Consider the following 27,120-nt stretch of genomic DNA (forward strand, 5'->3'; position numbering starts at 1 on the left):
AAATTAATTCACTCCCGATTTCATCGTGAATTAATCTTTTCGGTCGACGTATAAAAAATAACTATTTTTTAGATTTCTGTAAGTGGCATAATACTCACTTGACTGTCTGCAAGATATTTAATTTTGCTGCTTGGAAAATATTGTTTATTATCATTACCTATATAGTAACAAGCTATAAAGCATTTAATACATCTGGCTGGTAACATTGCTTCTTGTTAAAGTATTATTAAATTGATGTACGACTGTATGACCCGAAACCATATTAAAATCTAAAATAGCTGATGTTTAATTCATTTGATCAGTTTAGGCAAAAAGTACGTAAAAAACTAGTTAATACAATTTAGTAAATTCAATAAAACCAATAAACGTTTAGTAGACGATTAAAAATGACTGGATTAGTACAAATCTGAACTCTTCATGTTATACATGTCGTCCTGCACCAATGGGAATGTATATGGTGATATGGTAGTAGTTTCTTTGATTATAAAACGAACTGATAAATTATTATTAATAATTCTCGGGGCTGTCCAGAAAAGAACTCTTCAAACTCGGAGCCAGCCGAGTTTGAAAATGAAGAATTACACTTGATTTAACTGACAACAATTTATAATCCTTAAGTGTTTTAAATGTACACAGAGATATATCTCGTTACAGATGCGGTTATATATGGCGAAAGAACGGCGCAAGACTAATGAATTCAAGTCATAAATATTAAAATTGATGCTAATAAACCGCCATAGATCAGCGGTTACAATAAATTCTACGGCCGGGAGAAAAACATTCATTAATCGCTTAAACGATTTCAGTTTAACGTTAATAAATGATTCCGTATCTTTAAGTTAATATCGTAAGATAAGCGGCATAAGAAGTGGAGTGGAGATTTGTTATTCGCTCGCTGGACAAGAACGATTGAGTTATATGTACATTTTCTCTTTATATGTATATCGTAGGTTTTTTAAATAAAGCATACACTTGGAGATACTCTGTGTATATCTTAAAATAGATATTTATTTATTACTAGTTAAAATAAAGGTACCACAAACGTATATTTATAATTAAATTCATTTTACTAAGCAGTATTGTTTTTTTCTCAATTGCAGTTTGGTTATATACAGGGTCGTCCGAATTGTATTCCGGAAACTTCGGCAGCATATTCTGCAGATAAAAATAAGTGAAAAAGTTCATATAAATGTACATATGTTCTAAAAGGTTTAGTTTTGGAGATACAGGGTGTAGAAATTTAATTTTTTTTCGATTTTCTCTTTTTTCAATATTTGGATGAAAATTGGTATCTGGGAGTTTTTTGAGATAAGAAATTTGATTTTGATGTTAATATAACCCTTACTTGTAAAGGGCGCCACCTATATATCAACTTTTCGTCCGTATCTGTATAAAACTACCGAGTAAAAAATATACATTTACGACGTTTTTAAAAACGGTCTCTTGGTAAAAATCGCTACAAGATACCATTCTCAAGATATTTAGAATGAAAATAGTTAATGCATGTCATAATTGACAAAAAATTAGCATGTTGAGAGTTAATAGTATACAGGGTGTTTCAAAACAAATGCGAAAAACTTCAGCGGGTGATTCCTTGTTCAAAATAAAGGGTAGTTTGCTTTATAAACGTTGGGTCAAAAGTCAACCATTAGGGAGATATCGCGGTACAAAGATATGGAAAAATAATGTTTTATTTTTTATCTTATTAACGAAAAGAGATAGACTAATGAAATTTTACGGAAGCATTACTGTTATGAAAACACACTTTCTGGTATTTTTTCACTTTTTTAAAATGAGTGGAAGGGGTTGAAATAAACTACCCCTATCATTCTTGTTAATAAAATTTAAAGAAAAATCTTATCAAACACATACAAAAAAAAATAATTTTGATAGTTTAGTTTATTTAGAAACTTTTTTATCTCTTGTGTTTTTTTGATAAAACTCACTGATTTGAAATTAAAAAATAAAATGTAAAGCATTACATGTCAGGACAAAAAATATTTTTAGATAAAGAATCTAGTGGGCAGCTGTAATTTTTTTTAGGAAAAAATCTAGTCGGCCGCTGTCACTTTTTAGGATGTTTCTAATATTGTTTTATTTGACATTACCCTACTGCAATACGTTATTATCTAGATTATTATTATTATCATTATTATCACTAGATTCTTAATCGAAAAATATTTTTAGTCCTGACATGTAATGCTTTACATTTTATTTTTTTAATTTCAAATCGGTGAGTTTTATAAAAAAATACAAGAGATAAAAAATCGTTTTAAACAAACTAAACTATCCAAATTAATTTTTTGCATGTGTTTGATAAGATTTTTCTTTGCATTTCGTTAACAAGAATAATAGGGGTAGTTTATTTCAACCCCTTCCACTCATTTTAAAAATCTGAAAAATTACCAGAAAGTGTGTTTTCATAACAGTAATGCTTCCATAAAATTTCATTAGTCTATCTCTTTCCGTTTTCATGATAAAAAAATAAGAACGTTTTTAAAAACGGTCTCTTGGTAAAATCGCTACAAGATACCATTCTCAAGTTGACTTTGAATGAACGTTTATGAAGCAAACTACATGTCATAATTGAACAAGGAATCATTAGCATGTTGAGAGTTAATAGTATATATATAGAACTATTTATTTTTTTAAATTAATCCAAAATTTTTCTTTGAAAAAATGATGATAAAACAGTTTCTGTTGGACTTTTGGCACAAAAACATTTAAAATTTATGATTTCAGTCTAATAACTATTTAGTCTCAACATGTTTAATAATTTATGTCAGTGATGACAGACATTGATAATAATTATTGAGATTCCAAATATCTCAAGAACAATTATTCGTAGCCATTTTTACAAAGAGACTTTTTTTACGTAAAAGCGTTGTAAATGTATACGTACATATTTTTTACTCAGTAGTTTTATACAGGTATGGACGAAAAGTTATTAGTCTTCAAACCAATTAAAAATAAGTAGGTGGCGCCCTCTACAAGTAGGAGTCATATTGACATCAAAATCAAATTTCTTATATCAAAAAACTCCCAGATACCAATTTTCATCCAAATATTGACGTTACTTCATAATTATTTGAAAAAAATCTAAATAAAATTGAAACTTCTACACCCTGTATCTCCGAAACTAAGCATTTTAGGGCATACATTTATACATTTTTTTTACTTATTTTTATCTGCAGAATATGCCGCCAAAGTTTCCGGAATACAGTTCCGACCACCCTGTATACAGGATGTCCTCGAGGGTGTCCCAGAAATAAGTGCAAGTATTTTAAGGGGTGGTTTTTATTTTCTCTTTGTGGTTTTTCAAATAAGTCCTAAATAAGGAAGTTATTTACTTCGAAAATTTCCAAAAAAAATGATTTTTTCCTAAAATTTTGAGAACCACTGAATCATTTCTGGATTTTCTTTCTTGGAAATTTAATCTAATACCTATGCTGCCATATTATCAGAAATTATGTTTTTTAAATAAACACTAAAAAAAAATTCCAAATTCTTTTTCAAAAAATTTCGGTTTTTCAAAATAAATTTCGCGAAAAAAACCTCATAGGCGTGTTTCTGGGGTTGAACTATATTACCAGTTAAAACACTTGCACTTATTTCTGGGACACCCTGTATAGGATATGTAATATTTTCCAAACTTTGGATTATAAATGTCTTTTTAAAAATTTTCCCAAAAATTGTTTCGTTTCGAGACAGCCCTTCGATGAAAGTAAACAAAAAAAAACAAATGAATTAATCTGAGTAGTGGGAGTAGTCAATGGCGGCGCTGATTAGAATAATGTCCGACGCTATCTAAGAAATACCTTTGGCGCCGTACGTCGTGCCTAGAAGACCGGGCGTATAGTTAAACTTGGCGTTAGCGTCTATCGAGTACATCTGGCCTGAAACATAAAATCGGATGCTAATTGCTGTCCTGGCTAGGAATCGATGTGCCACTACGTGTTCACACTAGAAGCCTGTAAAAGTGGGTAATTGTCGAGGAGGAAAGGTGCATTGTTTTGGGGGAAAGTGAATAGCGGAAAAGTTATGGGACGTGTTTATTACCTTGCCAATAGTAGCTGCCTGGAGCTCCAACGAAGAGACGGTCGCCCACCTGGAAAAGAAAAATTCTTGTTAGAAAATATAATTATTGGACAATGCTAATTACAATTGGTGTTATATTAGTTTAAATTTTAGATGTCTATTGGGCTATTATTGGACAGATAATATTATTTTATTATTATTATATTATATACCATATTCCTCGTTTGATCATTCAAGGAAAAGTTGAAGGTAGAAGATGGGTAGGTCGAAAGAAACTTTCATGGCTGAGAAATATACGGAACTGGACTGGATTGGTCTGGGTTAGGGAGAGAGGCTCTTTCATGGTAGCAGAAGATAGAGAACTCTTCAACGAAAGAGTCATGGAGATCGCCAACGCCTGGCACGGCACTGCAAGAAGAAGAAGATTGGCCTATTCTTCGATTGGTCACTTCGATCTTTTCAGATCTATTGTGGTTTTCTTATCTTTAGATTACATTCTCCAGTCGTATTATTTCCTAAAATGTCTAATAACTTGGAAGCAGAGCCGTCCATATAGCAATATAGCTCTTAACATCGTATAATATAAAAAAAAAGTACACTTGCCAGAGTGCCACACTTATAAGGAATGTGTTCTGCTGCTTATTCTGATTGACAGAAACTGTACAGGGTGGGTCAAATTCGACGCTTTTAAATGGAAACACCCTTTTCTATAGGAGATAGACAAAAACTAATATCGGTGTCTGGAGCTCAATTTTTGTCAAAAACATGATGGTGAAAACCGCATATCGATATCTGTTACCGTTCCGGAGTTACGGGGTGTTTTTCAAAAATATGCATTTTTAACAAATCGCTGTAACTTTTTTGCTATGGAAAATTTTGTATTTTTGTGAAAACATTTCCGAAGCACCTTTTTACGTAGAATTTAATGGTTTAAGTATAATTTTTTTAAAATTAATAATTTAAGAATTATCAACAGGAAATTTGATTTTTTATATGGGACACCCTGTATATTTTTAATTTATTGAAAATAATTTAAAATTACCTTTCCAAAAATATATCACACTTGATATTTTGCTCGATTCCTCTTCGAGATATAGAGTATATAAAAATTCGCCCGCTTTAAATAAGTAGGCTTTGAACGGCACCGGCTGTAATGCAAAAAATTCTAGCTGTGAGCATCAATTAAAACGAAAATAATATTTGCTATGAGAGATGCAGAATTTTATAACAATTTAAAATATATTTAACCAACATCAACACATTTAAACTATATCTAATAACAATAAAAATAAATAGCATAAAAATAAACAGCAAATCAAGACATGAGATTTTGCTACAGGTGTTGGACATATCGACCGTCTTCTGTTATGGACAGACGGGGCAGTTTTTGAACATTTCTCGCGAAATTCATTAACTCAGTGGGGGTGAAAGATACCCTCTCATAACTGCTAAGTATTTTTAATTCTTGTCTAGATTATACGGAAGAATAAGGAACCTTTATTCTTCCGCGAATATATCCATAGTATTAGATCCATGGGCACTAAGTCAGGCGGCCTCGACGGCCAACGGCTGGGATCTTGGTTAGCTACTCAATTATTCTTGAAATTAGCTGCAAAAATTTGCTGATAACTTCAGAGTTCAGAGGCGTTGCGTCGTATTGCTAGAAAAATGTGTTTTCGAGTTCCATCAAGGGCATGTCATCAATAAGGGATCCAAAGCCTACTAGTTAAAAGTGGCGAACTTTTAAAAATTCTGTATTTCAAAGGAAATTATAACAAAATATCAGGTGTGCTATATTTTTGGAAACGTAATTTTAAATTCTTTTCAGTTAATTAAAAATATAGAGGGTGTCCCAAATAAAAAATCAATTTTTCTGTTCATAACTCTTAAATTATTAATTTTAAAAAATATATACTTGAACCATTAAATTCTACGTAAAAAGGTGCTTTGGAAATGTTTTCATAGAAATACAAAATTTTCTATAGCAAAAAAGTTACAGCGATTTGTTAAAAATGCTCATTTTTGAAAAGCACCCCGTAACTCCGAAACGGTAACAGATATTGATGTGCGGTTTTCACCATCACATTTTTCATAAAAATTGAGCTCCAGACACCGATATTAGTTTTCGTCTATCACCTATAGAAAAGGGTGTTTCCATTTAAAAGCGTCGAATTTGACCCACCCTGTACATGGCTGTTAATCTCATGAGCTCAGTACATATTTAGCTTGAAATGCTCTGTTAAAACTATTGATGAGCAATACTATACTTGGTCTTGGTTTTGGACTTGCTTTTTTTGCAATACAAGTCCAATACGAAGACCTCCAGTTCAAGAATTACGCAAGACCCAGAGCATGCAGGATCTGTTTTTTTCATAGATAATAATTAAAGTAAAAATAACAAAATTTTTATTTATTTACCCCTCCCCCCTATTATTTAATAAAAAATCATTAATAAAAAAATCCTCCAGAACTATTGCCAGTGAATATGTTGTTTATGGTAGCCGTCAACAATAAACCATATGCGTAAAATTTTTGTTTATAAATAAATAATGCCGGGACCCCATTAGCCAACACGCCACGCCACGGGACGCCATGCTACTCCACGTCATGAAGATCTGTGCGTATGTTTGGTTAATTTGTTTCCGAAAAAATGAGGTGACCATTTTATTTTTATCATAACTCTGCGAGTTTTTGAGCTACGAACTTTTTTAAAAAAGCATTTAAAAAGTCTATTCAAGCACTTTAGAAACGGTCAAATTCATTTTGTTCGAAAAATGCGTTCCTTTGCCATAATTTTACGGTAAAATTTTGCAATTTAGTTTGCGAAAAATAAAACATCACCTTTACAAAGTGATAACTCGGCTATTTTTACACCTACGCTAATAAACAAAAAATGTGTTTAGTTATTCCAAAAGCTTCATTTTTGCTTTATATGAGTTTTGCGATAAAACGCAAAGTTTTTGAGTTATTTATAAAAAATGGCAGAAAAATATGCAGTTTTTAGATGAAAAATCAACATTTTCAATCCTAAATAACTAGGAAAATATTAATTTTCTGAATAAATGTTATAGAACATTTTTTGTTTAGAATTCATCCTTTTATTGATTTATGCAATTAAAAGGGATGATTTATTTTCACCCTCGAGAAGGGGTGGCACACACCCCCAGTGTGAAAGCACACATCGCTACTATGTAACTTTTGATTCTTACATATATCTCTATTCACTGTTAAAATTTCACGTCAATTGGTGCAGGGGTTCAGAATTCGGACCCTAAAACCCTCGCTTACTGGCCTATTTGTTCAAAATTATTGTTTTAATTTATTACAAATAGTGTTTCCCCGACTTCTGCATAAAATTTGAAAGAAAAGTCAGATTAATGTAGATATTAAAAATCCATGAAGTATACAGTTTTTATTATTAACTTTTTGAGAAAAATGCATTCTTCATAAATTTTTCTGCTTGTTCTAAGACGGTTAATCCGGTTTATATTTTTCCAAATTTCCATACCGTCTTAGAGAAAAATTAAAAAAATATTAAAATATGATTGATTCTTGTCCAAGGTCCAAAAATGCATCTCATTTCATCTGCACACGGACGAGCTTAAATTTTCGCTAGTGTCGTGCGGGCACCAAACGTTTGAACAAGTAGGTCTCGTATTTTGATGAACACTAAAAAAACCTAGATGTAATACCCTTTATTACTTATCCTACATTTGCATACATATCTTATAATTTCTTTGACGACTTAATATACTCAATAAATATTTTCTTATTGCTTGGTTTCTAGCATTCCAACGATTTAACCCATATTTGCTTAACTTAAATAACCTTCGATGCGGCGATTGAATTTAATTTGCAATCTGTGAACCGAGAGAGTGTAATCTGTGAACGTGAGAACTGAATTAGCCCGAAGCAAACGAATTTCCGTCGATACGCGGGTGCATCGAAAACCATAATAAAACTTTTTTTTTCGTGGAATAATAAGCCGGAGATTGGACAGAAAAGTCTCAAAAGGCGGCGTAGGGACGTCGATATTTAAAAAATATATCGATAAAAATTTATCGATATTTTGTTTTTATTTTGATACAGAGTTTGTGTGTGTATTCTATTTCAATATATATACTACTCAGGGAAGATTTTGACAGACGATGACAGAAAAAAAGCAGATGATGACTATACCAATCTATCTTTTTTATTAAAAAAATTGTTAATTGTTAGTTTTATATACAAAGTGAGTGTTAAATAAGTGCAAATATTTTCAGGACTGGTAGATTTCGAAAATAGAAACATATTTTCTCTTCACGTTTTTCAAATAAATGATTTTTTGTTTAAATTTTGAGAACCACTCGATCTTTTCTGGGTTTTCTTTATTGTAAATGTAATCTACTACATAAATTGCCATTTTGCCAAGAAATTATGTTTTTAAACTAAAAACATTTCTAATTTTTTTTCCAAAAAATTCCAAACTTTCGAATTTTTTTTCGCCAAAAAAAAACCTCATAATTGTATTTCTGAGGTCGAAGTATACTACCCCTAAAAATATTTGCACTTATTTAAGACTCACCCTGTATATAGAGTGATTCACGGCGATGGCACGTTACAGCGCTTTCAGATGGAGCGGAGCGTACGCGCGGACCGTCCGTCGTGTACCAGACAGTGCCTTCAGATGGAGCGGAGCGTCCGCGCGGATTTTTTTTCCAATATAGCTTATCCGGACGGATCATACGCGACCCATGTGAAATAGTTCATATAAACTCATGGTACTTGCTCGAAGTCGCGGACGCTCCGCTCCATCTGAAAACGCTGTGAGTTTATATGTACAATTTCAGATGGGTCGCGTATGCTCCGTCTGGATGAGCTATCTTGAAAAAACATCCGCGCGGACCATCCGGTCCGCTCCATATGAAAACGCTGTCACAGCGCTTTCAGATGGAGCGGAGCGTCCGCGACGGACCGTCCGCGAATTCGAGCAACTACTATGAGTTTATATGAACAATTTCACATGGGTGGCAATTGAAAAAAACATCCGCGCTCTTACGCTCCGCGCGTACGGTACGCTCCATCTAAAAACGCTGTTAGAAGTTTACGGAGAATCGGTAATAGATTTTTTTGAGAATTTGGAATATTACATAAAGGTACCTGCTGTACCCTTTCTATTTAAAATATATTCAGCGTTTACAATGTTGCCGCATCATTTGAGACAGGAACTTGATATATCGTTGAAAATCAATTTTATTACTCTTTTGAATTTTTTAAAATAATATGCATAGGGTTGAATTTAAAATATCAAAGATTTTAGCAATTTTATAACAAACGGAAATAGATAATATTTTCACTCTCTCTGTATAATATCCAATCGGTTAATTTAGAGATATCAAATATATTGACTTTCATTAGCTTATAACCCAAATTTCAACTTTGTTCATTTCAAAATGTTCAATTAATGATTTTACCTATTCTTATTTACGATTAGGTTTTTGTTAATTTTATACATGTTTTATTTTTTATCTCAAAAACTATTACAGATAGGTATAGGTTGGTATAATAGAAAAATTATCAGATACGGAAGTTGTTTCCAAAAATGTAATAATATACCGCTATTCTATTTAAAATAACAAAGATGTTACCACATTTAGTATGAAGCGGCAACACCGTAAAACTGAATATCACTATAAAAATTAGCAAAAATTTTTGACAAAAAATAGTAAAAAAATTACTTTATTACTTGAATCTTAGAATTTGCAGTGTAAATAAATTCATGGTAGTGAATTAACCCAGCAGTTTATACAGAATCTAAGGTCAAAAGGTAATAGTTTAAAAAAAAAAGATTACAGTCGACTGATCAACTTTTAATCTAAAAAAATCACCATTTATCAAATTTATGTCAGTCTACGTACCAAAGCACGAAGGCAACAGAGGTCAGGGAAAAGGCAAGTTAAATAACCAAACAAGGCTGAAAAAATTGATTTATCAGATCAGAACCTTTCTGCGGTAGATCGGTAGAAGAATGGAAAATATCAAAGGGCAGAGGCAAACGAAACTGTTCTTAGTAAAGTTACGAGAGAAAAGATTTCGACAGATGATATCCAAAAAAATTATAGAAAATTAAATTTGTTTGTTAAGGAAAATGACAGACAACGTCTGTTACTAGCATGCATTCTCTCGTTGGAAGTTGGAAGATTAAAAAGCACTGGCCAAAATTTACAGCAGACTTGATGAGCAAATAGAACTCTGCACTGGCTGTACTAATAGGGTATTGTAAGCTTAAATAAGCATTAAACTCTAATGGAATTAACAGAGATATATGTGAGGACTTTCTTCATTAGCCTGTTAAATTGCGGTTTTGTGTACTAGAGAATGACAAATCAGGGTCAAAGGGCTATGTGGAATTTTATTCAGTCTCCAAATTATTAAACTTTTTGGAAAGAATACGACTGAAGAATGTAGTCTAAAAATAAGAGGACCACAATCGAGCTGAAAAGGTCGCAGTGGAATACTTCTTAATATAGCCAAAGAAAAATTTCTTGTATATAAAAACAAGTGTCAATAATTCTAAATATCGATATATTTTCACATCCCTAAGACGTTGGCCACTCGCTCTATTGCAAGCTCAAGCTGTTAACCAGCTGTTAACGGACAGAGACAGCACCCATCCATCAAAACCATCGGAAGGGCCTTCCTTTTATTACTAATGACCGGGTTAGTTTCGAGGCATTTCTGAAAACCGTTCGTTACTAGTAAAAAACAACGGTAATAAAAATGAGTTGGACAAGATAATCATTTTAAAGCACGCTCCTTGAAAAAATATGGCACACTTTTCAATTTAGGGTAGTTTTGTATTTTTGTTCATATCTTATAGTATGTTGTTAGTATAGGGGTACCGTGAGTTATTTTTCAATTTTTGTCTCGTACTGTATCATTAGAATAATGATATAGTACTAAAAAAATAAAGCATACGTGTCCTTTGGAAACCGTTTTAAAGTTTATTGTTTCCCTGAAGAGGAGATAATTCTAATAGTACCTTAAACACAAGTGATTTGTGAATCAAATACCGAAATAACATACTGAGAAATAATATACTGAGCGAATAATATACTGAAATAATATACTGAGCTCTCAGAATAAATACCTGCTCTTAAAGCGGTATAACTACAGTATGTCCCTGGATTGTCTTTACAAGAGGAAATACTTTTTTATTATTGACATTTTGAAAAAAATGCCGTCTTCATAACAATTTTTATTTGTCCTAAAATGCTTAATCCTGTTTATACTTTTCTAAGTTTACTTTTAAAGAAAATTAAAAAAAAATATTAAAATATAACTAAAAATTAAAACCCCTTTCTATGGAAATATAATTTCGTTTTTATTCTCTGATGGATTGTTATTGATAGAATTTTAATTAACGACACATTTTTTGCTGGTTTGAAACGTTAAAAAAGCACAAAATTTATTTGGTTCAATGCTACGGAAAGGGAAATAATTATTGGAAAATACCATACTTTAACAACAGCAAAAATATGACGTTAAACAAAATAATAACCATCTATCAAAGAATGAAATCGAAATTATATTACCATAGCTTTTGATTTTTTAGGACTTTCTTTGGAAAAAATGAAACCATATTTTCATTTTTTTTATTTTCTCTAAAACGGTATGGAAATTTGGGGAAAAGTATACACGGGATTAAACATTTTAGAACAAACAAAAATTTTTATTTTTCTCAAAATGTCAATAATAAAAAGTTTTTCTTCTTGTAAAAACAATCCGCATGCATACAGTAGGTATATATATAATAACTTTTCGTAAACTTTAAATTTAAATATGGTTTATTATACAATGACTAATTCAATTGCATAGCAGGCTGGTAGATCTCGATAAAAGAAACGTATTTTCTCTTTATCGTTTTTCAAATAACTCGTTTTATTGTTTTTCAAATAACTTTGAAAATTTCCAAAAAATGATTTTTTGCTTAAATTTTGAAAACCGCTGGATATTTTCCAATATGGGATTTCTTACTTGTAAATTTAGTCTACTACCTATGTTGCCATATTATCAAGAAATTATGGTTTTAACTAAAAACTAAAAAAAATTCCAAAAATTTGTTTCAAAAAATTCCAAATTTTCAAATTTTTTTTTCGCGAAAAAACCTCGTAATTGTGTTTCTAGAGTAAAAATACACTGTCGCAACCTAAAAATATTTGCACTTATTTAAAACTCACTCTGTATAGTAAGTACTTAAGCACTGATAGGCATAAAAAAACTGTACTATTACTCGACGTATTATGGTAAATTAGTGTTACATTTTGCTGTTGTACCACCAAAAGTACCAACCCCCAACTATAACTAATTGAGATTGAGAATAATTGAGATCTTTCTAATAGTATTTTTTGTCTAAACATTAATAAATGCCTTTTTTGTCAAAAAATTTTACAATTTGTAGACAAAGGTGAAGTAAATAAACAAACAAACAAAAGAGAATACAAAACAATGTATATAAGATTTGATTTCAAATGGCAGGTAAAATAATACATTACAGTTGAGGGTTGGAACCTATTTAAGTTTATAATCATCTGCTGATGATGCTAACATGGTTAGCGAAACGCGCGTCCAGTGTAAATGTAAAAGTGTTTTGGTGTATTGTGGTGATTTAGTGTTTTTATTTTGAAATGATACATGCTTACAGTATGATAATACATGTTTACGTATTAGGCAAACGGATTCAAATATAAATAAGGAAGAAAGAGTTAATCTTTTTAATTTTTTAAAAAAGTGGTGGCAATGAGTTCTGCTGTTTAGTCCCAGTGAATATCTAACAGCTCTTTTCTGGAGCTTGAAAATGCGGTCAAATTGAGTGGCACAACACGCACCCCAGAATGGAAGGGCATATCTGAGGTGCGACTCAAAAAGTGCATAATAAACATTTCTAGCCACCAACAAGTTAAGCTCCATAGAAACAGAACTTAATGCAAAACAGGCAGAGCTTAATTTTTTCGACAAAGCGTCGATATATCCAAATGCATGTCCCATTTTAGAGAATTGTCTACAACAAGCGCTAAGAATTTTACAGATTTTACGACGTCAATGGTAGTGTTGTTAAGTATAAAAGGCTGCAACGAGTTTTTATACGACAAAGCTTTAGTTTTAGAAATGTTGAGACTCAGGAGGTTCGAATCGCACCAAGATTTAATGGTGATTAAGTCATTTGATATAATCCTATGAAGTGCCGTGACGTTCTTGTTGCTCCAAGTGAAGCTAGTGTCGTCCGCAAAAAGACATATTTTACCACTGATGTTTATGTTAGCAATGTCGTTAATAAAAAGAAAAAACAAAATAGAGCCTAGTACTGAGCTTTGAGGTACTCCACATTCTATTGGCTTGCGAGAAGACAACGTGGTATTCACCCTCACAAGTTGACTTCTGTTGCTCAGACATTCTTTCATACTCCTTTTCAAATTGTCACTCTGCAGAAAGTTTTGGTACTCTAAAGAAGTACTACCAGATGTTTTTAACGACGTCTAAAAAAGGTCCTAAGAGCCTGAAAACGAGCGCACCAGGTACTAGCGATAAAATCGTCTCGTCTAATGTTGCACTTCGTGTCGTCGTCGTCGTCATCGCGAGCCTTCCTACTCCGCCGGGATGGATGCAGAAATCTACGGGGTGCGTGAAGATAAATTTCTTCCTAATAAAACCAGAGAGCGTAAAGAAATTATAAGCGGAGTACCGGCCGGCCGAGAGCAGAGAATTTATGAAATTATTGCCGTGCCTTTTCGGTCCGTAATGGGATTGCGGTGTTTCAGCCATATTTTTGGTTTTCGCGCCGATATATACTTATCATTCGTATCGGGAATGTGTTTTACGATGCCATTTCAACTTTTATTAGATATATATAAGTGCGCATATAATAACTAGGCGTATCTGGCGTTATATTGTTGGAGGCCTCGGCTTTGAGTTATGTTAACGTACGCCCTTTTGAACGTCGCGTCGGTATAGCTTATAATTGATTGATATGTCTAATCGTCAATAATATCGTAACGGAGTTTCCTCTTCACTGGAATGTTGATTCTATTACAAATTAAAAACTATAAAATAACTCTAACCTGTCCAGCGGGAGAATATTTGATAGTGACAGCAGGTGACAGTTGTTTTCTGCGATTTTAGGGTGTATTCCGTTGCTTACCTTGGTTATGGTTTTATGTTCAGTTTCTATCGATTTCCTGAAAGTTTTCTTATTACGGAACACGGTTCCTGAAAAATTCGTTTATAACTGTCACCAAACTAACCAGCGCGAGAGAGGGCTGGTTTTTCTGGTTTGGTTTGTCAATCAATGTCATTTATGTGGCAGAAATCAAGCAAATATTGAAAGTTCGAGTGAAATTCTCATTTAATTTCTAAAATATGTAATAATATTTTGTATTTACATCCAAAAGCAATAGAGGTAGGCAGTAAAGGTAAATAAATTTCATTAACTAAATAGAATTACTTTTTAGGACCATTTAAACTTATCATGCAGCCATTTTTTCTTAAAGTCAGGAACATTTAAAGAAAACATGAAAAACAAGACAACAAGTAATCGTGAATGTTTTGTAAGCTATAAAAAATAAATATTGATTAGATTTGTTTATTTATTATTGATCTGTTTTAATATTGTTTATTAATAAAGTACTTTTCAATATTAAACTCCATTGAAAAGAAGAAGCAAACGCAAAAGCAAAGAATAGGTACATTAAAAATGCATAAAAGATAAATTTTATAATAGAGGTATTGAAATTTAGAAAAGTCTGACGTTTCCAATATTTTACCAAACCGTTCCGTATCAAACCGATGTTTTTCAGGAACCACTCTTTACCGTAGTTTACCGGTCTGGTTCGCCTGGTTTTGCAACGGAATACAGCCTTAATTTAAAAGATTATTTATCTTGTCAATTTTTAGATGTCTGTCCAAATTGTCCTTTGTCATCCTGGACAAACCTAATAACTATACAGGGTGAGTCTTAAATAAGTTCAAATATTTTTAGGGGTAGTATATTTCGACCTCAGAACACGATTTTCATCAGGTTATTTTTGCGAAAAAATCGTTTTCAAAATTTGGAATATTTTGAAAAAATGTTTGGATTTTTTTTAGTTTTTAGTTAAAAAACATTACTTCTTGATATATGGCGACACAGGTCGTATTTAAGACCCATCCTGTATAATAGCTATACAGGGTAAGTCTTAAAAAAGTCCAAATATTTTTAGGACTGGTAAATCTCGATAAAAGAAATAATATATTTTCTCTTTACCGTTTTTCGGTCACAGCGTTAGATCTGCAAAACAAAGATCAAGATCGACTTATGCCAGACTAAAACCAAGACCAAAGGTGTTGCATTTGCTCGTCACTTGACTTTGTGTCATTATTGTTAGATGAAAATGTCAAGATTTTTGAAAACAAAAAATATTTATTTAATTCAATAAAGATACTATTTATAACAATGCCCGTTTCAGTATCTACAAGTATTAAACTGTGAAGTCATTTGACTGTAAGTTATTCTTTTTCTTCTTCTGAAATCTTGATGTCAAAGATTGGTAGCAGCAGATCAAAAAAGCTGAACTTCGACGATTGGTCTAAATAAAGTTTACATTTGGGTTATGTTGAAGGAAATAATTTGACTGATTTCCTGGTAAAAAAGGAGAACATACTTTCTTACTACGAACCCAAACCTTCCACTGGCGTCACCAAGGGTCATTTGAAGGAAGAAATCCGTAACTAAAAAAGGAACAATAGACAACATAGAACAACATAGAGTAGGTAAAGTATCTTAGGCCAAAGACAAACCAAAAAGTATATTTTCCTTCTGTTTACGCCCTTACAGAAACCCCCCTTAATAGCTCCCGTATATAGCGTTTAACGCCTTGGGAGTAGCAAGGTACAGCTTGCCATGCTAGAGCCGTTTGGTATACAAGGAAGGTAATGTGGCTAGCACTACGCTTCAACCGCCTATTAATACGTCAGGATTGTGAATCCCAAGTACTCACTTAAGGCTGAGTCGACCTAGGTACCCAAACTATTTTTATTTTAATAAAAATAGTCGGCTGATGAAATGCCGGGTGTATGATTCGAACCCACTACCTTGAGATTGGTAGACGAGAGCCTGTACCACGCCACCGGACACCTTAAAGATAATTATTCCCATGGAAAAATAAAATTAAGAAAACCATAGACCATAAACCATAGAAAAAAAACTTAAGTGGAGGTGACCAGTAAGGTGGGAGTTCTATCCCTTCAAAATATCATTAGCTCATTATGCTACAACTCAGTTGCAGTTATATTTAAAACTAAATCTTCATATTGCCCTCAGAGTTATCCATTCTTCTTCTTATTCTTCTTTGTGTGCTTTGTTCTCAAAACGTTGGCTACCATCAATAACATATGTATCATACCAGGACGTTCTTTTTCTACCAGCTGAGCGTCTCCCATCTATTTTGCTTTGCACGATGTTTTCCATTTTCCATCAGATTCAAATTATGCTTAATATGCAACACAGTGGTCATTCTTGACGAAATACAGTTGAAGGTGGAACATCTTGGGTGGCAGCAGCAAAATAAAACACTATAGTGTTAACAGAACACCACAATATTCGAAAAAACACTTTACTTTTGCTACTGGACGCGTGTTACACCAGCAAAATAAAGCACTAAATCGCCAGAATACACCAAAACACTTTTACTTTTACATTGGACGCGCGAAGAGTTTTCTCATGGTTAGCGAAGCGCGGGTCCAGTGTAAAAGTAAAAGTGTCTTGGTGTATTGTGGTGATTTAGTGTTTTATTTTGCTGTGATGTGGTGAAATATGGTAGGTATTTTATTCATGTCATGAGAAGTTGGTCAGTTTCTACTATATAGAGTACCTAAATCCTGAGGTATGAGGAAAACGTTCACAAAGATCAAATCTTTCTCATAATTTTAAAAGAATAAAGCCTCAATCTAAAAATTGCTGAATATGAATTAGGATTAATACGAGAAAATTTGGATTGATAGTTTTGACGGTGTTTATATTTTATAGAAATAATGTATTACAAATGACTAAAATCAGTAATAATTACTAAAATTAATTTGCACAATTTTAATTCCACACTATAAATTTATCAAACTTCATTTTATATGTCTGTATTCCATCTACTTATAAAGGTGTAAACGGAATTTATAGCAAAGCTAGGCATTTCAAAGCACTAAGCAGTTTCTTTAACATTAAATGTATAAAATGTATCTGGCGCGGAATCCAGGCTTTTAAAATGTTTGCGCTTTACTTTTTGTTCTATCTGCTATTTGTTATATACGCGTTTATTTACGAGGTATGCGGAGGGAATTTTATTTAAAATATTTTTACTGCAAATAACGTTTTCATGAGACTGCCTTATATAGTATTAAAATTAATGTTTTCTGGTGCATTTTAAGAGCATAACTATGTTATATAGTAATCATAATAATAGTAATCTATATTAAGAACTATCTGCTGCTTGGAAAGTTGTTCGCGATTTAATTTTCCCACAATAATTAATAGTTATCAGTGCCGGACTTAGGCCTAGGCCAACTAGGCCCGGGCTTGGGGCGGCAGATTTTTAGGGGCGGCAAATTTTGAGCATACCAAAATATTAATCTTTTTTTAACTTTTATTTGTTCATAAAATATTTCGAATATAGCCTTAGCCGATTACATATTTATTTACTTAACTATTATTATTGTTTAAATATATAATTCGCTTGGGTTATTTTTTACTGCATTGTGCCATTGCATCCGGTTAATAAATACATTAATACCTCGAATATAAAAAAATCAATTCAAAAACATTAAAAAATTTATCAAAAACACGTTGGTCTGCACGAAATGAAGCTTGCCAATCACTATCTTTGTCTTCCAATGAAATAAAATCCACGTTGGAGTCAATTTCCGAAGACGATACCGAAAAGCTTAAAACCCAATTAGAGGCTTCTAGTCTCCTTAAACAATTAAAAAGCCTAGAAATGGGTTTTATGACGGTATTTTGGACGTTTTAAATAGATTAGATGCGGTTAAAAAGCATCAAATGGTGGATATTGATCTACAACTTGCTGCAGATTTATATAGCTCATTGGAATTTTTTTTTCTGAAATTAGAAATCTAGATAATACTAAATCATTTGAGGAATATGAAAGAAGGACCATAAAATTGTTCGGTTAGAAAGAATATGTGGCAGAAAAAAAGAGAAAAGTGAAACGGAAAAGACAATTTGATGAAACCATTGATAATGAAACTCTATTTAACGCTAGGGACGATTTTAGGATCAATGTATTTAATGTTATTATTGAGAAATTAATCCTTGAAATTTCCTACAGGAAAAATGCCTACAATGACTTTTCAACCAAATTTAGCTTCTTTAGTGTGATTTATCTACTTTAAGTATTGACGACATTACCGATAAGTCCAGACATTTAATAACCTGGATATAATTTGGATAACAGGTTATTAAACCTGTTATCCAAATGATTTAGATGAGTCAATGCCTAATGAATTAATACATTTTCGTGAATTTATAAAATGCATTAAGTCAGCAGAACCATCTGTTAGAGAGCTTCTTAAAGTAATTTATGAAAAAAAAAATGCTCAAGACCTGTTTCCAAATACTTTCATAGCATTAAGAATCTTCACATGTACTTTTATTACTAACTGTCCTGCTGAATGCTCGTTTTCTGCATTGAAACGTATTAAAACTTATTTACGGTCCACTATGGAAACAGAACGTCTAAATCATTTGGCAGTTTTACATATTGAGTCCGACCTTTTAAAAACTATCAATTACGATGAAGTATTGATAATTTTGCGAACAAAAAAGTACGTAGAAACCTTTATAGGTATAAAAGCAAACCTTATAGATTTGTTGTTTGTTTGTTGTCATTTTATATGAATATTTTAATATTTATTTTTTGTTCTGTGTTGATCTGTTCTGTCGGTCTATTCTGCTGTTGGTCCTGTATTCAAATAAATGTTTTTTATATCCGAATTTTTTTTAATTTTAAATTATTTTTGCTGGGGCGGTAACTTCGTTAAGTCCGGCCCTGATAGTTATTTATATGTTTTATGCCAGTTAGGGCTGTGGCAGAAGGAAATATATATTATATTTCAGAAATCTGTCTAAAGGCTTAGCCCGATCCTGTAGTGTTAAGCCACATCCAAAATTCCAAACACACGTGCTTTGATTAAGGCTTGATTGAGGTTTGCAGAGCTTCAGCATTTGCCATAAAATAGCGAGCAATTTGTTACAAAACCATATAAATTATATATCACTGTGTTTTTTTCAAAATTTAGTGCAAACATAAGGAATATTTTGTTGATGTTTAACCATCAAAATCTTAAAAATAAAGAAGTTGTCTAAAATTGTGCTACAATACGGATATAGTATAATCCTTTATATTTAATTTCTTTCTTCATTTGTGTAAAAATACCTAGCCAGTTTTACATAAAACGTTAAATGCCGAACGCGCATTTTGCTACTTTTTCGGACTAGTGCAACGGACTTAAAAACCCTTTTAATCTTGTTAAAGCACCAATAAAAACACCGTTTTATTTGTGTTAGGGTCGAATATAAATTGATTTGGTAAGTCATTGTCAATTATGCAACAGTGCACTTGAATTTCTCCATTTCAAAGTGCATCCAAACGAATCTTAATGACCGAACACTCCCTTTAATCACAACACACGCACCTCTCTCTGATTAACATGTACTGAAAACCGTGCAGTCATCGGATAATCATCTCGCTTATCGTACTGTTAATTTCTGTAATAGCGTATAATTCTTCGACTCGTAAAAAGCCATTAAGAAAACTTTTGAAGGTACGTTAATTTTTACAGTTATTAATAATTAATATATTCTTCTCGCTGTTTAGCGACAAATTAGAAAATTAGACAGTAATTAAAATTTAGAAGTGGCGGAGTCAGTAAAAAACACCAATCTATTACAGTAAAAATAAACTTTCATTTTTCACATCATTTTTGAAACACCTGCACTACAATTTTTTTTCCAAAGTTGTGACTATTGATGAGATAGAGATTTTAGTGTTAACGCCGTAATTAACTATAATTACACAGGATGGTTAAATATTCCTTACCTAGATTTTTTCAATATTTTTATGAGTAAATATAACATTATTTACCGGTGTAGTACTAGTATTTCTTTAAGTTTGTTAAGATTCATTTGCTTTAAACTACTTGAAAGCTATTTTTTAGAGATTTTCTATATAGAAGTTGCCTCCAGTAAAAATTTATCAAAAAAGTATAAAGACTGGGCCCTGCATAATCAAAACCAGAACCAACACTACTATACTGCTACTTATTAGACTGCTCACTATTCCCATCACTATTTGTAATGTGTAACCTTTGGTGTCAAATTATTCTGGGTGGCGCAGTGATATCTTGGTCCAAATCCAGTATTGGGAATGCCCAAATATATAACCTGATCAGGGAAAAACAAACTGTCCACTGCCTTTGTCCACGGATCTAATCCTAAAGCCATAAAGGAACTTCTAATACTCAGCATGAATAATGTAGAATATAAAATGTTTAAGAAGAGAGTTAATCACCGCGACCTAACAGATCTATTTATTGTGTGTTCCCCTTTCTTGGATTATAGCGAGTTATAACTCATCATACAGTCTCAGGGCTTCCAAACCAAAAACCTAACCAAACTACCTAATTACAAATGGATTCATAATCACTCCTCGAATATAACTATAAGTGCCTATCTAATTTCATATTATAATAATTCTGAATCATTAATCCAGACATCAGTTTTGTCAACGGAAGTCACTTTTTTGATATATCTGATTAAAATACTCCGGAAAACAACGAGCGCCTTCAAAATTAGGTAGATTTATGAAATAAAAATATTTTTTAAAAGTTACTCAAAATATTTTTTTTAATTTTCTATAAAATCATGTACTGTGGTTCCCCCCCAAACTCAACCTTATCAATATTATTCTACTAGAAATCGAAATGTGAATATAAATTTTAAAAACAAAAAACGATTTTAAAATGGCTGACAATCGGATACGTGTTAAGAATGGCGGATTTCTGTGTCCGACTTTTGTATCGTTTTTCCTGTATTTACGACGTGAATCGAGATCCTAGAACTAGATTATAAATGCGCAAATAAAATACATGCTACTTAATGGGTTGTATTTACGGACGTAAATAGAGATACGTAAATTAGATTATAAATATGAACATAAAATACAACAAAATATAATTGGACGTTACTTTAGAGATTATCAGTGAGACGTATCCTATTCGGACAACGGGTAGACGTCGGGCTAGTTCAAGTATATGTACGTCGTGCAAGCAAACGTGGGAACGACGTTGGGAAATTAATAAAAATGGTACGTTGTTATTTTGTACGTCGACAGATCGTTGGATTTACCGACTCGGATCCAACGACGTCGCTTTTAATAGGAAAGGACGTCACAGGTCGTATCACCAGCACCCGACCTAAATTTGCACAAAGTCTGACGTCGCTTCAGGTCAGATTTAGTTCGAAGTCAGATAGATGCTACTTGGGTATCGGATAAGATGGCTATTTCCTGTTTTCGATAGTTCCTATCTAAGATAAATTGTACGCATCTTTCGATGGCGTAGATTTCTGTCTGAAAGATGCTGGGGTAGGTGCCCATTGATTCGAAGTATTTAGTTTTTGGCCCAAATACTTCTACCGCTGTCCCTGCTTTGGATTTGGAAGCAATCAGTATACCATGTTAAGGTATGGTCTTTTACATGCTGAGCAAACGTTTCTTCCTTCCAATCCTTTCTATTACTCAATACTACAGCGAGGTGTTTCTCAAAGTTGTAAATTCTTGGTATGCCATCCACTGGGAGTTGGAGAAGTGGACTTTTCTTTTTGATTTTGGATGGTCCCAGCCACTGACCTGAAAATTCTCTCAGTACTGTTTCCGTCAATGACCATTCTAATCAATGTCGCATTTGACGACAATAATGCAGTGATGTTAGGTCTTAGAGTAATGATGACGATAATGTAATCATTAACGACAATACTTTTGGTTTCAATTAACGCTAGTACCATAACAAATATTGATACTAAAATAACTTCGAACTTCCCAATGCTTTTATTTATTTTAACTTACACAAGTTTCAGTCAGATGTGACCGTTATCAAGTGTGAATTGACAACCGTCTGACCAAAACATTGTTTTAAAATAGATAAAGGCAATGGTAGTCCAAAATTATGATCTTTATTCAAGATTTTTTTAAGTCTAGAACTGGAGGAATTATGCTCCCATCTTCTCAAGAACCTGCACAAGCTGGTGCAGGTTGCAGGGAGAGAAAATTAGGTGCAGACATAGGAAGGGGACAAGCACAATAGGCCTTATAAGTCTCAATGTTTCCGGCATAGAACGGTCCTTTAATCGGTCGGTCCTTAGGAAAAAATGTTGGATTTTGATCTCCACTGAAGATGGATGAAAAAAAGCGATTGAGATGTGTACGAGAATAGGTGCAGTATGTGACATGTGGATACTCAAAAACCAGGGAACATGAAACCAGAGCTAATAAAAAAAGTAATTTGCAAACCATACAGGAAAAAAACAGATATATCTAATCTAAAACATACATTCATGACTAATTAAGCCTGTGAGAAATAATATGTTGCAAGTGTAGATGGCCCGGGAACGGTCGAGGTTAAAGCGGGGCCCGTTACGCAACGCCCATCCAGCGCCTTTTCTAATTATCTCGTATAAGGTGTTGGTTTTAATGCCGACGAGAGGAGAGATAAAGACGCCATGTTTCGCTTGTCAAAATAGTCGTTACGAAATCTCCATCCGTCTCATTTCGGCTCTATCATCGACCTTATGCACTAACTAGATTCATAATTTGAAGAATAGGAGTAAAATAAATCTTTGTTCAAATCACAGCTTATTCACTGCCAGCTGGTTTTTGCAGAGGACTAGTATAGATTATAGATGGATACATCAATAGGATAGCATATAGTGCCACAGCTAGTAATGAAGAAAAAAACGTGTCTAAGAATTATTAAGTCTATGGTCACTTCTCTAACGGTAGGTCCATTTTTGGAAGATGGATTCGATAGGATTGTTATGAGAAAAAGCATTCGGACCATTAGAACCTCTAATAAGAGTCGATGGATCGTATTGATTGATATTTTTGTACTTCTCGATGTATTATCAAGCGGATGATCGTTGGAAATCTAATCCTTTTATATTATGATCCCTGCGATGACTTTGCTCATATTGATTCGGAATTGGTTAATGACAGACCTCTAATTCAAGTTGTCTAAATTGCCAAAGAACTATTAAAATGTAATATGGACGTCGTATAATTAATGCTTTCTATTTTATCTTTGATTTATAACCTTAAAAGCTTTTTTCTGCAGATTTCAGACAAAAGAAATAGGACAGTAATAATTCATTTGATTTTCAGAGTAGGTATTCTCGGTAATATTCCGCATTTTTTCAATAAACCTAATACTAAGAAAGTTTTGCAAGCTTTTTCTTAAACTCTTGGATTTTCTTTTCTTTGGGTGTTTTTGGTTTTGGTTTGGGGTTTTCGGGTATTTCTCAAAAGTGTCTCACCTCTATAACCTTTTTATTTTTTCAAATAAAGAAACGAGATTTGGTATGTTAGTATGTGACATAAATTAGGATTGAGTGACGTATTCAATTGTTTTCGACCACTTCCTTTTTCACCGGAAATGCTTACAATTTTCCATTTTTACATGACATCCTTTGTATTTTTTACTTTATTCGATAAAAAAATGCACTCTGAATATAATGACATATCATATTATGATATATCTTATGATTTTAGAAAAATAATTCAAGTTCAATCTAGAGTGCAATGGATGTGTTCATAACGCCAATTTGACTCGAAATTTCAAGTATGTGGTACCAAATTATTCGAAAAAAAACTTTTGGCAAATATGGTAATGAGCCACCCTCGTTCCATTTGAAAAAAACTGAGTTATAATAACATAATTAAAAATACGATTTGGGCATCTTTTAAATGGCCAGGAAAAGACACGAAAAACATTAGACGATCAAATCTATTTTCCAAGGCTCCTTGATTAAAAATTAGTGTATTTAACACTGCCATGACACTCTACAGGGTTGTTCACCACATACGACACGGAGTATTGTAGCTAAACGATGAGATTTTTACAAATTGTAAGTTTGGGGTTCGTTGAAGGACTATTAGAGCTACAATTTAAAAAATATTTTTACAAGATACAGATTGTCCCAAATAAATAAAAAATATCAAAGTTGTATTTTTTTTAAATGGAACACCCTGTATATTACCTGATTAAACTGGTAGATTAAAAATAAAGGTAAATTTGATTAAGGTTTATTATACTTAAACCTTACCGTTTTTGAAGAAATATTTTTCAATTTTGTGAAATTGTGAGTAAAAATTTTAAAAGCTTCATTTCTCCAAAGGGTATCAATGTTTTTAATACTAAATATTTAATGAAGTTTATTTATTGATCAGTTATTGTGTTGCAATAATAAAAATAATACTACCTTATACAGAGTGTCTAAAAATTTATTTTAAATAATTATTAGCTTCAAACGGCAATAACTTCTTTAATTTAAATGGAACTCAGATTCAGTTGAATCAGATGCACAATTAAATTGTCTATCAAATTGTATTATACCACTTTTTACCTATCCCTTCAAGTTTTCGTAGAAAATGCATTTTCTTATAATTTAGACCTCATTTATCAATATATCCATGGAATATTGACATTTTAGATTGTTTTTAAAGCAACAAGTGTACAAAATGTACAGACTAGTAATATTATCGTTTTTAGCAAAACGATAATATTACGAGCCTATTTGTATGCAAAAAGAAAACTATTTAAATCTTTATAAAAGAGTATCACATTAATTAAATATAACACCATTATTTCCGCCCATATACTAATTAATTACATACTTAATTGTGTTCATTAATAAATTATTATAATAAATGTGGATTTTAGTCAGAAATCAATATAATAATAAGTTATCAAATTAGTCTCTGTTGTTATAAATAAGCTTTTATTAAAAAATGAAATATCATTTTTAAGGTGTTACTTTTATCACACTGTCTAATGCCCATACAAAATTCAACTTTTTAGTATTTGGAGCAATTATTATTAATCAACGCAAACAGTCAGTTAATGTAGTTTGAATACTGGAATCAAATTAATTGATCCTCTTTAACAAATATTTAAACAGTTTTTTTTTTATTTTTTAATGAAATAAACGAATTATATCGACAATATTAGTATCTGTACTCTTTAAAAATTTGGTACATCTTTAAAAATAATCTAAAATGTCAATAGTCCATTTGTATATTGATAAATAAGTTCTAAATTACAAGAAAATGCATTTTCTACGGAAACTTGAAGGGATAGGTAAAAAATGGTATCATATAATTTGATAGACAATTTAATTGTGCATCTGATTCTCCTAAAATATACAGGGCATTCCATTTAAATTAAAGAAGTTATCGCCGTTTGAAGCTAATAACTATTTAAAATAAATTTTTAGACAATCTGTATAAGGTAGTATTATTTTTATTATTGCAACACAATAACTGATCAGTAAATAAACTTCAGTAAATATTTAGTATCAAAAACATTGATACCCTTGGAGAAATGAAGCCTTAAAATTTTTTACTGCAATTTCACAAAATTAAAAATATTTCAAAAACGGTAAGGTTAAAGTATAATAAACCTTAATCAAATTTTAACCTATATTTAATCATAGAAACTAAAAATGTAATAATATACAGGGTGTTCCATTTAAAAAAATACAACTTTGATATTTCTTACTTATTTAGGACACTCTGTATCTTGTAAAATTATTTATAAATTGTACCTCTAATAGTCCTTCATCGAACCCAAAACTTACAATTTGTAAAAATCTCATCGTTTAGCTACAATACTCCGTGTCGTATGTGGTGAACAACCCTGTATATTGAAATTTAAAAAACGATTTATTAAGCGGTTATGTCAGAAGTTGACATATTATATGTTATTCTATACGAGCATTCTATTCAAAAAAAGTAAAAAGATACCACTGGTACCGTTTAAAAATAAAAAGTTGTAGTCAAGTGACCCAAAACAATTGAATACGTCAATCAATGCTGATTTATATCGTGTATAAAAGTACCAAATCTTGTTTTTTATCTAAAAAAATAAAAAAGTTATAGGCTGAGCCACTTTGGAGAAACACTCGGCATATTAGGGAAACCAAACCAAAGTATGGTATAAATGTATATTAACATCATTACTCATTATAGCAATCAAAAGTAATTGAAATAATTGCCTCCAACAAACGACGGTTTTTTACTTAAATTTTGAGAACCACTGTATCTTTTCTAGATTTTCTTTCTTGTAACTTTAATCTACTATCTATGTTGCCATATTATCAAGAAATAATATTTTTTAAATAAAAACTAAAAAAAAATTTAAATACCTTCAAAATTTTTTTTCGCGGAAAAACCTCATAGGCGTGTTTCTGGGATCGAAATATACTACTAGTTAAAATATCTGCACTTATTTCTGGGACACCCTGTATAAAGTAACGAAAAATTGTTGGGTTGTCAGTCTACAGTTGTTAAGGTCTTCCGTTAAGATGTCGATGAGAAATGCATTAAGGGGAATAATGTATGTGAAGTAACGAACGCCATACAATTTATTACAGCCGTAAAAAATGAAAAAATGAACATGGTTTTTGTCTTTCCAATAAATTAGCTTCAAAAATTACAGTTTTCTTTGATGCGAGCCTGCCCGAGCGATTTAGGAACCTGAATGGAAAAATAAAAACACGGTACATGCCAAGCGACGTACAAGCGACATTCGGACGGAGTCTAGGTATTACATTTCCTAGCCGTATAAAAATTCCACAACGAATTTCTACGTAACAAGCGCGGAAACGCGGAGAATCTAAAATTCAATGGCCAACGTTGGCCGCTTATCCGAAGAATATCTATGGAGCAAACACCGCGGGCAGGCAGTGCTTAGCGTTTAAATGGCACAGAAACAAGTACCTCTTAGGCAAGA

At 32.2% G+C, this 27,120-nt stretch overlaps 1 protein-coding gene across 1 annotated transcript in view; it reads right to left on the minus strand.

The window, feature by feature from the left end:
• LOC115878279 (integrin alpha-PS2) overlaps positions 1-27,120 on the minus strand; it is a 250,658-nt gene that overhangs the window by 63,984 nt on the left and 159,554 nt on the right. The window contains exons 6-7 of the mRNA XM_030894733.1: positions 4,060-4,108; positions 3,819-3,896 (exon numbers count right to left, since the gene is read on the minus strand). Of these exons, the coding sequence (XP_030750593.1) occupies positions 3,819-3,896; positions 4,060-4,108 (127 nt within the window). The remainder of the gene's footprint in view (positions 1-3,818; positions 3,897-4,059; positions 4,109-27,120) is intronic.

This window comes from Sitophilus oryzae, unplaced genomic scaffold (genome assembly GCF_002938485.1).
Source record: "Sitophilus oryzae breed Bouriz unplaced genomic scaffold, Soryzae_2.0 scaffold_1507_pilon_pilon, whole genome shotgun sequence".
NCBI lineage: Eukaryota > Metazoa > Arthropoda > Insecta > Coleoptera > Curculionidae > Sitophilus > Sitophilus oryzae.